This window comes from Fusarium proliferatum (genome assembly GCF_900067095.1).
Source record: "Fusarium proliferatum ET1 genome assembly, contig: FPRO_scaffold011, whole genome shotgun sequence".
Taxonomy (NCBI): domain Eukaryota; kingdom Fungi; phylum Ascomycota; class Sordariomycetes; order Hypocreales; family Nectriaceae; genus Fusarium; species Fusarium proliferatum.
The window spans coordinates 591,665-604,026 of record NW_022194800.1 but is presented as its reverse complement, the minus strand read 5'-3'; the positions used below and the strand labels follow the sequence as shown (position 1 = coordinate 604,026).

At 50.5% G+C, this 12,362-nt stretch overlaps 2 protein-coding genes across 2 annotated transcripts; one reads left to right on the top strand and one right to left on the bottom strand.

Annotated features, from left to right (window-relative positions):
• Positions 1–1,893: 1,893 nt before the first annotated feature.
• Positions 1,894–5,486, top strand: FPRO_08394 (chitin synthase class II; the record flags this gene model as incomplete). The annotated part of the gene is made up of 2 exons (XM_031222057.1): positions 1,894–4,273; positions 4,324–5,486. The coding sequence occupies 2 exons, from the start codon at positions 1,894–1,896 to the stop codon at positions 5,484–5,486; spliced, it is 3,543 nt and encodes a 1,180-aa protein (XP_031087554.1).
• A 638-nt stretch (positions 5,487–6,124) lies between these two features.
• FPRO_08393 (putative sulfite reductase (NADPH)) lies at positions 6,125–11,188 on the bottom strand (the record flags this gene model as incomplete). Its single annotated transcript, XM_031222056.1, has 4 exons — positions 6,125–6,154; positions 6,205–10,590; positions 10,792–10,940; positions 11,143–11,188. The coding sequence occupies 4 exons, from the start codon at positions 11,186–11,188 to the stop codon at positions 6,125–6,127; spliced, it is 4,611 nt and encodes a 1,536-aa protein (XP_031087553.1).
• Positions 11,189–12,362: the final 1,174 nt, after the last annotated feature.

The following is a 12,362-nucleotide window of genomic DNA, read 5'->3' as shown; positions in this document are numbered from 1 at the left end:
GGAAAGCATGTTATGCAGCGTGGTGGTTGGATCGATGACAACTTTGCCTTCTCCTCAAAGCCATTGACGTGTCAAGGTCCGAGGTATAAGAGGACAAGAAACTCGCCTTTTGGTCTTGCCATTCTTTCTGATGATCTCGGCTATCAGAAGCATCGGGTCGGCTCATCAGCTTGGTACCGTCTCTCTTGGCTTCGTTGGCTCACGAACGTTGACTCCCCCTCAATTTGCAAGTGGTTATGATGATGCAGAGTTTCCACGTCGTTTATTTAACGTTCACCTTGAACGGGGTTGCGATAACAGCCTTGGTTACTCATGAAAAGAAAGGCCTCATTAAGAGCCGTTTGAAGACCGCCTATTCATATATGACAAGGAATTTTTGGAACTGCAGCTCACCGTCTTGTATCACAGTTTTATTGTCAATCTTTTTTTTCGTGATGGAGTTCTTTCTGGATACGCATTAATAAATACCTTGCTTCGAATTCTCGTGGCGGTTCTAAAATCGCATCATTGAGTCTAAAGCTCGTTTATGCTGTGACCCGCCCGCGTATCTATATTAAGCTGGATGCTTGTTTTGTGATCGTGATCTCGCCTCGTGGCTGACGTGTCCAGGGTATGGCTCGTCAATCAACGCACAGTCTCACTTCAAGACGCTCAAGCTTCAAGAAGAATGTGTCTACCCTGACCTTGGAAGTACGAACCACATCCAAGTCAAAATATTGGTCATGTATTTGTGGCGTCGAAAAGGTTATCGAGGTTGTCCGAAAACAAAGCTTTGTTTCCAAGGTTAGGGTGTACATAGAGGCTTGACCAAGGTTCGACCCTTGAGATCAGGGGATGAAACTACTTTGATAGTCCTGCTATTAGCTCTACTCTTGTTCTCGCCCTCAAGTTAGTTATACCAATGAATTGGAATTTGAAATACTCCGAGCTTACGTCTGTGATTGCTTGTTATTTACCGATCAGGTACAGAGTAGGATCGAGACCGTTGAATGGAGGATCCACTCTCAGATGCTAAGCGCCATGATCCATGGTTCAGGGAAGGCTGTGTCACTGTTGCTAGGTGATCGTCACACCTGCTGTAGTTCATCCACGGGTGTCTCGGGGGGGAGAGTAAACAGTCGAGTAAGAGCTCTCAATGTCATGATGGTTCTCAATTGAGCAACTGAGAATATAAGCGAGAGACTAAAAGCAATGAATTGAATGTTGAAGAAATGCAAGCAATTAATCAACCTCCACTGATGGTCTCCCAGTCACTGAAACAAAGCGGGCCGCCAGAAATTGTGAGACCTGGTGTAAGACAGAGCTGTCCGAATTGGGCTACGTTGCCATGCCAACAGTGCGACGTAATTTGTTTGGTTTACCATGCTAAGCTCCTCCCCCACCATTGGATCCTCACCTCTCTCATACCCGCAACCAAACCCGATCCAAAGCTCCGCTCGCTCCGTACTTTACTTTATTCTACTATACTTTACCTGTCCTATTGTACTACAACATCCTAACGAAAAAGGAGACATTCCGAAGAATCATTCACTGTCTTGCATTGCGATACCAATCTGCGCGTTGTTTGTCTCTGCTGTCTTTGTCTTGTCCCACCGCCATTCTACGACGATCTAAACCTACACCGACCACAAGCTCGTACACAATCAACGCCTCGTTGATATCAGAGTTTGAACCACCAACAGGAGGCGCAAATCAACATCAACACCAACACTGCTTTCACCATCTCTAGTACGCGATTCGGATCGTCTCAGCGGCAGCAGCCGTCGAGATACAAAGTATCCTTCGCTTTTCAGACCCTGAACCGTTACTCGAATAGCTCAGCTCGTATTGTCGCAAGTACCCGTGTCCACTGCATTCCATTCCAGCCTCTTCTCGCCAGTTATGGATCCGAATATGTCGCGCCCGCCCGACTACAGCCTCCCTCCCTATGATGACGAGGACCTTCACACACCCACCGGTTACAGTCCCGCTGCTGTGAGACTGTTGACATCCGAAGAACACTACGACTCTCATACGTATGTACCACCCTCATCACCTAGCCAGAATCACACACAGACACCTCCTGCACGCCCTCCCTCATCTCCTTCTGTTTCCCCTTCTACCTCACCTTCAAAGACAACACCCTCCCCTCTCAAACCGCCAGTAGCGTTTCCTCCTCCATTGTCAATTTCACCTGTGAGCATCACCATGTCTTCAGAAAGGGGGGAACGGACCTTTAGGTCCAGCCCTGTCCAACAAGATGACACCCGAGGAAAGATCTCCAACCAGAATCAAGAACATCCTTCACCAAATCCCCCTTCATACGCTTCTTCAATGGCCGAATCCCAGACCCTATTGCCTAAGAGGCCATTTATCGGCGGCCAGACTGCAAAGCTGCAGAACAAGAATAGAACTAGTGTCCATGTCGCATTTGCGCATCTTCCTCGGGATCTACCAGAGATTCCCGGCGGTATCAGCGACAGACGAAGAGTTCACAGGGAACAACAGCACCTTGGATTAGACACGACACCTCCCGTACCACCGCGCCCATTGAGCCGCTTAAGGGATGTAAACTCACCTGACAAACTTCCTAGTATCCGAAGTCCTCGAAACCTCAACTATCAGCCGAGTGTTCGATCATCGAGATCAGGTTCCATCTTCGACGATGCCCCATCAATGGCGCCCCCAGGGGGTTCCTATGTGTCCTATGGTACGCATGACGATGGCTCTCCCCAGCGACCCTGGACGCCCTCGTCACGAGTATCCGGATTCACAAGATCCGACCTATCAAGGCCTCCTCCTTCAGATGGCATGTATGAGCCCTCCGACCTGAATGGGAGCCCCAGACCAGGAACACCATCCTCGAGATACGGCGGCAGTCCAAGACGTCCACTTCCTCCGGCACCTCTCTTTTCAAACTCAAGGCAACCTGTCCCGCCAATTGCAGATGATGCGACTATCTCTATTCCTTTGCATGATACTTATGACGACGATGTCTTTGCACCTGAATCCGACCTGAGTGACGCACGACCTCATCCAGTTGACCGCAGCTCATATATGTCCTCTGAGTCGCAAGACACACTGAACGAGGGAGACATGGAAGACTACGATAAGGTTGAGCATTATGGGCCCGCCCCGACTGGCGCACAAGAAAGAAGAGGCGTTCGCGCGCCTCAAATGGTGAGAAAGGAGGTCCAGCTCATCAACGGTGAACTGGTGCTGGAGTGTAAAATCCCGACAATTCTGTACAGTTTCTTGCCTCGAAGAGGTGAGGTTGAGTTCACTCACATGCGCTACACCGCTGTTACGTGCGACCCTGATGATTTTGTTGAAAGAGGCTACACATTGCGACAAACCTTTGGCAAGACTGTTCGAGAGACGGAATTGTTCATTTGTGTCACCATGTACAACGAAGATGAAATAGGATTCACTCGAACGATGCATGCGGTCATGAAGAACATCTCACACTTCTGCTCTCGAACCCGCTCCCGTACCTGGGGTGAGACTGGATGGCAAAAGATTGTCGTCTGTATTGTCTCTGATGGTCGAGAGAAGATCCACCCTCGTACTCTGGATGCGCTCGCTGCCATGGGTGTCTACCAGCACGGTATCGCAAAGAACTTTGTCAACAACCGCGCTGTGCAAGCACACGTCTACGAGTACACAACCCAGGTCTCCCTCGATTCCGACCTCAAGTTCAAGGGTGCTGAGAAGGGCATTGTTCCTTGTCAGATGATTTTCTGTCTCAAGGAAAAGAACCAGCGTAAGCTGAACTCTCACCGTTGGTTCTTCAATGCCTTTGGAAAGGCGCTTAACCCGAACGTCTGTATTTTGCTGGATGTTGGTACTCGTCCTAGTGGCACCTCACTGTACCATCTCTGGAAGGCCTTCGATACTGACTCCAACGTTGCTGGTGCTTGTGGAGAGATTAAAGCGATGAAGGGCAGACTGGGCGCTAACCTGCTCAATCCTCTCGTTGCGTCTCAGAACTTTGAGTATAAAATGTCCAACATCCTTGATAAACCTCTTGAATCCGTCTTTGGATACATCACTGTCCTTCCCGGAGCCCTGAGTGCGTACCGGTACCACGCGCTTCAGAATGACGAGACTGGTCACGGTCCTCTCAGTCAGTACTTCAAGGGTGAGACATTGCATGGTCAACACGCCGATGTCTTCACAGCCAACATGTACCTCGCTGAAGATCGTATCCTTTGCTGGGAGTTGGTCGCTAAACGTGGTGAAAGATGGGTTCTCAAGTACGTCAAGGGATGTACTGGTGAAACCGATGTGCCTGGTAAGATATTCCACTACTTGGATCATGAAAGCAATACTAACTCGGTGTAGATACTGTTCCCGAATTCATCTCTCAACGTCGTCGATGGCTCAATGGTGCCTTCTTTGCCGCTGTCTACTCCCTTGTCCACTTCAAGCAGATTTGGTTCACTGACCACACCCTTGCCCGTAAAATCCTTCTGCACATGGAGTTCTTGTATCAGTTCATTCAGCTCATGTTCACCTTCTTCTCGCTGGCCAACTTCTACCTCACCTTCTACTTCGTTGCAGGCGGTTTGACAGACCCCAAAGTCGACCCGTTCGGACACAACATCGCTACCGTCATCTTCCACATTCTGCGGTATGCCTGTGTGCTTCTCATATCAACGCAGTTCATCCTTTCGCTCGGTAATCGACCTCAAGGCTCCAAGAAGCTGTACCTGATCAGCATGATTATTTACAGTATCATCATGGTTTACACGACATTTGCTACATTTTACATCATTATTCACCAACTCACGTCCAAAGACAAGATCCAGATGGGTGATAACGTCTTTACGAATATGATTGTGTCTATCCTGTCTACAATCGGCATGTACTTCATCATGTCTATCATGTATCTCGATCCATGGCACATGATCACATCTTCGGCCCAGTACTTCATCCTTCTTCCTAGCTACATCTGCACCTTACAAGTCTACGCTTTCTGTAACACACACGATGTTACCTGGGGTACCAAGGGTGACAATGTCATGAAGACAGATCTTGGTGGTGCTGTGGGTAAGGGTGAGACTGTCGAGCTGGACATGCCCAGTGAACAGCTCGATATTGACAGTGGATATGATGAGGCTCTTCGCAATCTCCGTGATCGTCTCGAAGTTCCTGAGTCGCCACCTAGCGAATCTCAACTGCAAGAGGATTACTACAAGAGTGTACGAACCTACCTCGTTCTCACATGGATGATCGGCAACGGTATCCTTGGTATGGCTGTATCGGAGATTTACAGTGCTAGAGGCATTGGCGACAACTATTACTTGCGCTTTCTCCTCTGGTCAGTCGCCGCTCTCGCCGTCTTCCGTGCGATCGGCTCCACCACGTTTGCCGTCCTCAACGTGATCAACATGATAGTGGAAGGTCGCGTCCGCTTGAGTCTCAAGGCACCTCGATGGATGGGCGGTCTAAAGGAGAGAGTCAACGACAAGATGAGCAGTGTGTCGAGCAACCTACGCAGTTGATGCACACATCATCTTGAAGTATTTGCGCTTGATTTTTTGTTAGGCATTTAGAAAATGGGCATCTGCATTGGCGTGGTTTGGCGTTTTGGCATTTACATCTGCATGGAAATGAACAACTCTCCCCAACTCTTTTCGCTGGGAGGATGACGATTGAGCAGATGAGTTCTCGGAAATTATATGATGCCGGCCATGATTGTCGAGGCAACGAATGTTTTGATCAGAAAGTTTTGTTTAATGGGCATATGTCAGGAATTCGCTTCTGGGGTATGAATTGCGTAAATAGCAAAGGATAAATGTGTATACCCCGGGTTCAATACGATGGTGCTTGTTAAAATAATATCTTATACGTGTTCATGGATGTGATGCAAGGTTTAAGTTTTAAGCTTGGAGTTGAAAGAAAAGTCTATGTAATTCAACAGTCTAGATGATTCACGCAAAGTCTCAAATCATTGCGAAAGTGTTTCTACATGGAAAAAATGCGTTCCTATCAGTTGCGCCGGCCAAGTAAATACCACATCAAGCTATGCAAAATAAAGCAACAAATCATGATATCAAGGTTCGTCCAACGGATCCTTCATTCTTTTCGTGTCCCGGTTGATGCCAACCACAATTTTCGTTCAGTCTTTTTTAGTCGTGATTTACTCCTCGTCCTCTTCTTCCTCGGCAACCTGGATGGCTGTTAGTTATTGTTACTTATAATGGGCTCGAAGGGACTTACGTTATCGTGGAAGTTCTGGCCATCAGTGGTAGCAACAATGATACCAGAGCGGACACAGAAGTCACCGAAGCGCTCACCCTCGTTGCGCTCAAGAGCATATCGCTTGAGGAGAGGCTTCATGATGGCGAGGATCTCATCCTCCTTGATGCTCTGACGATATAGCTTGTTGAGGCGCTGGCCGTGGTAACCACCACCAAGGTACATGTTATAAGCACCATAAGCCTTACCGACGAAAGCAACCTCGGCCAACCAAGGACGAGCACAACCGTTGGGGCAACCGGTCATACGCATAACGATAGAGTCCTGGCGAAGACCGTTCTCCTCAAGGCATGACTCAAGCTTGGAAATGAGCACAGGCAGGTATCGCTCAGACTCAGCCATGGCAAGGCCACAGGTGGGGAAAGCGACACAAGCAGAAGAGCTGAGACGAAGAGCCGAGAATTGAATGTTGTCGAGCTTGTACTTCTTCATGAGTTGCTTGACATCATCAAGATCCTCATCAGCGACATTGCTAAGGATGAGATGCTGGTTACCAGTGAGACGGAACTCAGACTGACCCTTGAGAGACTTGGCAATCTCACGCAGACCAGTCTTCATCTGGAACTCAGGGGTATCCTCAATACGACCGTTCTCGATGAAGAACGTGAAGTGGTTGAGGCCATGCTCATCCTTCTGCCAGCCAAAGGTATCAACATTGCTCTTGAACTCGAAAGGTCGCTCATTCTCGAACTTCTTGCCCCAGAGCTCCTCAACCTTGCTGCGGAAGACAGGCACAGTCATGTCGTCAATAGTATATTTGAGACGAGCGTGCTTTCGGTTCTTGCGATCACCGTTGTCACGTTGGACAAGCATGATCTTCTCGCAGACGATGTGCACATCCTCGGTCTTACAGAAGCCGAACATGCGACCGGTCTGGGGATATGTCTTCTTGTTGTTGTGGGTAGCACCCATACCACCACCAGCAAGAACGTTGAAACCGGCAAGGTTACCGTCCTCTCCCTTGATAGCAATCAGACCAATGTCGTGAGCATACACATCAGTGTCGTTATGAGGGGGGATCGCAATGGTAATCTTGAACTTTCGAGGCAGATAAGTAGGGCCATAGAGAGGCTCGAAGTCCTGGACAGCATCACCAGCAACCTGCGTCTTCTTGTTGTCATCATCAGTCAACCAAATCTCGTGGTAGGCAGTGGTTGATGGCAAGAGGTGGTCGCTGATAAGCTGCGAGCAGGCAAAGACTTGACGGTGGTACTTAGACTGGGTAGGGAGCGAACTGCACATGACGTTTCGGTTCACGTCACCACAGGCAGCAATGGTGGTCATGAGGGCTCGGTTGATAGCTTGCATAGCAGGCTTGAGCTTGCTCTTGACAACGCCGTGGAACTGGAAGGTTTGTCGGGTGGTGAGTTTCATAGTCTCATTACCAAGCTCATTGGCAATGTCATCCATCTGAACCCACTGCTTGGGAGTGGAGATACCACCAGGCAGACGGCATCGAATCATGAAAGAGTAGGCGGGCTCAAGACCTTGGGCCTTTCGTTCATCTCTGATATCACGATCGTCTTGCATGTATGTTCCGTGGAACTTGGTGAGCTGCTGGTCGGAGGCCGAGATAGCAAGAGTTGTGGGGTCGTTGAGGCCCTCAACAATGGTACCACGGAGGTAGTTGGAGGCCAGCTTGATGTCCTCGTTGGTGATAGGCGGGGGCTCATCGGGAAGGCCATCGACCTTATCGACACCGAGGGCGGTCCAGAGCTTGGGCTCCCACTCCTGGTAACCGGTCTGGAAGCTATCGGGGTCCTGGTCATCACCAAGGCCGATATCGATCAGATGCTTACCACCAAGGTTGGTCAAAACACGGTCAAGATCCTTGGCAGGCTTGTTGTAGTAGATCTTGTCCTCCTTCCGAGGCCAGTAGTGGCTATCACCGAGACCAAAGATAGAGTAGTTGACGGCAGCGAGGTCGAGACCAGTGTTGTCCTTAATGGCGTCCCAGAAAGGCAGACCATTCTGGGGGAACTCACCCTGACCAGCGGTGGAAGTGATGAAAACGATATTCTCCTCAGTAGGGAGATCTTCGACTGGGTAGTCCTCCATAGCCAGAACAGCAGTCTTCAAGCCGCGAGCACGACCTCGGCTAGCCAAACGCTTGGCCAGAGTAGTAGCATTGCCGTTGTCAGAAGCATATAGAATTGTGAGAGGGGCGCCCAACAGGCCTTCGAGGAGCTGGTTGTATGCATCCTTAGCCTTCCTCTTTTGTTGAGCTCGCACCTCACTTCCGAAGTCCTTGACAAGGGCAGCGGCAAACTTAGGCTCCTTGGCAGCCAACTGAGTGAGCTGGTTGTCACGGGCAAGGAACTTCTTGAGCTCTTGCTTGATCAGTTCAGAGTCGAGAGAGAAGTTGGGTTCACCCTTCTGCTCGTTATCGGGGTTCCATCGATACAGAGGCCAGTAACCAGTGTCAACAGCCTTCTTGGTCTCCTGGAGAACAGTGAGAGGAGAGTCGGTCTCACCGAAGTATGGGAGGTAGGCAAGAACGACGGAAGGACCCTCGAACTTGTCAGCCTCAAGAAGGGCCTGAAGAACCTGGGTGTATGAGCTGTAGACAGCCGTGGAAGCAACATAGACGTTGCCAAAGTTCATGGCATATAGACCAATGTCTTTCTTGCGGCGGTTGGCATCAGCAGCAGCCCTCTCGGAATAAGGAGTAGAGTCAATGATGAGCATGTTAACATTCTCGCCAGAGGCAAGGACGTGGTGAACACCGGAGTTGCCAAGATCGTATGACCAGGCATCAGAGCCAGTCAGCCAGAGGGACTCCTTTCGGAAAAGACCCTTGGCAGAGAGGAGCTCAGCAGCCAGCGAAGAGCCATCGGTCTCAAGTCTAGCAATGACATCGTCGGCAATCTCAGTGGACTTGGTGGCATCATCAGCGTTCATAGCCCATCGCGCCAACCAGCTCTTAGGAGCATCGGTAGTGAAGCTACCATTGGTAGCAGCATCCTTAACCTGAGAAACGAACTGGCCACGGCGTTGCTTGCGAGCCAGGAGGGAACCGAAGCCAAACTCAGGGCTAGCAGCAACGTTAGGAGAAAGGCCAGTGGTAGAAGACTTGATAGCATTGGCAATGTAGGCTCGCTTGCCAAAGAGCTGATCAAGAATCTTGGTATAGGCGGTCTCGAGCTGAGGAGTCTGGAGGTCATAACCAGTAGGCTCCTTCCAAACCTCCTTCTTGCCGACCTCGAGGTTTTGGATAGGCTTCTCGGCAGTGAGGTTCTGCAGAACACCACGCAGGGCCTGAACGACGACATCGGGGGCAATGTAGCCAAGCTGGTGGCCAACAATAGCCTCAACGCCACCAGGGCCGCTCTTCACAGAAGTCAAGACGTCAATGAGGAGAGGACCCCACTTGGTAGTCTTGCGGTGGATTTGCTCCAACACGGCGATTCGCTTGACCGATCGAGGAATGGCCTCGACAAGTCTAGAGCCGATCCAAGGTCGGTAGAGGCGGGGAGTAAGGATGGCGGTGTTGGCGAAAATCTCCTCAGGCCGGGCCTCGTCGATGGCTTGAGCGAAGGCACCGGCATCGGAACCGAAGATGAAGAGACAGTTCTCAGCATCAGGGGGGCCAGAATACTCGAAGGCGCTGTACTCCCGGCCAACTGATGCCTTGAGCTGAGCCCAGATACGTCCAGCCGACTTATAGATATCCTCGGATGTAACCTGAGGGGGGGCAGTCTCGACGGTGGTGGCGACTGATGAGGGAGCAACAGGAGTGCTGGCCTCGCTGTCTTGGCTGGACTTGACCGATGTTCCAGCTGAGGGAGCCTTGGAGGCGTTCGCGCTAGGGGGTACAGTGAGGTTTCCACTCGCGGCGGCACCGTTCACTGCTGGCGCATCATGGTCTGAAGAAACGGCAATGTGGCCATCGTCCGCATAGATTCCGGTCTGTGAAGAGGGGGCAGAGCCAGCCTGAAATCGGCGAACGCTCTCGATATCGAGAACGTCGCGAACAACAGCGGCATCCTCGATGGCAATAGACTTATCCTTTGATGATGTGGAAGGAGCAAAGAAGTGAATGACACCCTTGCCAGTTCGGACAGCAAGAGCGTGAGCAGTCAGAGCCAAATCCTGGGCCTCCTGAAGGGTCTCAGACTGAACAAATGTGAATCCTGAGTTACGAACGGCAGTAATAACCGAGTAGTCGGGGAACGTCCGGGGCTGAAGAGAGACGTGAAGGACAACAGGGTAGTTGGCCAATTTGTATAGGTGTGAGACGGATGGGAGAAGGATGTTGGATGTGGTGGTGACTGAGACGAGCTTGCCAGCTCGAATGGGTGTGTATACTGAGAGAAGAGGATCCGTGTTGTGTCGTACAGGGATGATCTGGTTTGATGGTCAGCTATATTCAAGTACGTGATTCAACATCGCAATGGCTCGGCCAGCGAATTCTATGCATAAGCCATTCAATTCACTTTTCCATTTCATGGATTATGAGTAGAATGGCTTATAGAATCCTCCAAAAAAGAGATCGGGGATTTTTCGGAGACCATTTAGGAGGGGTAAATGGCCCTTGAGTAGACTAACCTCAGGAACTGTATCAGCACTCTGAGCGACCAAGCTGCTGTCCCTGCGGCTGGCGTATCGGTTCAGGTGAGAAGAGAATTCGGAGTCGGTGCCAATGGCGGGTTGGACAGAAACAACGACATCGCTGGAGAGGTAGGCAATTCGAGCCACTATGAGAAGCGCATTAGCAATCGATTCGTCTTGTTGCGGGGCAGGCTAGATTGATTGAGATTGAGAACTGCCTGTTCACTCTGAATTGCAGATACTATATCTGCGCAGACAAAGCTCAATTGCTTTGCAGAGTAGCAGGTTATCTCCAACTCATGCAGCATCCCGGTACCGCCTCCAACGTATGGGATAAGGAAAACTCACCGGCCTCTTCAGGAGTCTTGATCTGGTGCTGTGAAGCAGCGTCCATTGTGTCGCTTTCCGTCGTCGTGTTCGGCTCGTCGGGTATTATGATCGAACTGTCTTTTAAACAGACAGAGCAGACAAAGCTGCTTGCGCTTCACTCGAAGAAGGGAGAGTGGCGTATAAGAGGAAGATGGAGGACAGAGATGGAGAGAAAGGAAAGAAATCTCAATGACGGGCTCGCTCAGCAAAGCAAGATCCGAGGATTGTGAGTGGTTTTCTTCCTTTTCTATAGAATTAGAAGAAGGTTTCTTCCCGCTGCTCAACGCTCAAAGGAAAGAGAAGAAGTTTGTAAACTGGAGCGAGCAGAGACACGCCCTTTTGCCTGAACTTTAGAGACGCCCCTCGTTCCGTCTGGTCTGGTCTGGTCTTGTCTTGTCTTTTGGGTCCGGTCCCTCGGCTGTGCTTTTGCTCATTCGCACGTCTTATTTTTTCTTTTCCATTCGCCGATTTTTTCCCCGCGCCATTAATCTAGTTGCAAAAACAGCTGCAAATTCCATCCAGACGCCGCTCAATGGCCACAAGATTGGCTTGTATGAATCCTCGCCCTCGATTGCGTGATCGATTAGCGGGATGCTATGCCCCGGACGGCGGGGCTCACTGCGTCCTGTCGACAGTTTGGGGGTGCTCTCTCAGGGTCGCGTCTTCCGCTGGAACAAGGGCCAGTGCACGACTCCGCGCCCACCGATAGCGAATGAGAAGCTTTGGATTTGCTTCGAGCTGATGTTCAATTGGCCTGCTGGGCCTTATGTAATGCGATCAACCAATAAAGCTCCCCGCGCGAACACCGGCATTGGGCAGGAGATACGTACAGGGGTACATGGCGTCTTGGACCCACCCCGAGTTCCTGCTGAGGGATGCTGTTGGGCCACCGACGGTCCGCGCAAGAATTACCAAAATGATGAGAGATTGATTCTGCAGTATCGCTGCGAAGAATTGCATGACCACCCCAGAAACGAAAATTCACTTGCGAATTGCAGGGATCACTCCGACTACCGGCCGGTGTCCGTATGTTTCTCACTTCTCCCAATGGCATTAGGCCCTGAAGGCTCATGAGCTTACTTTACGATTTCATCATTCATGTCTGAGGCGGAGGCAGTTGGTAATCCTGTCGGCTATGTTCACGATCCCACGATGCCTGAGGTCATGCATCGGAAAGATCAGATTCACCAAAGAAGCAC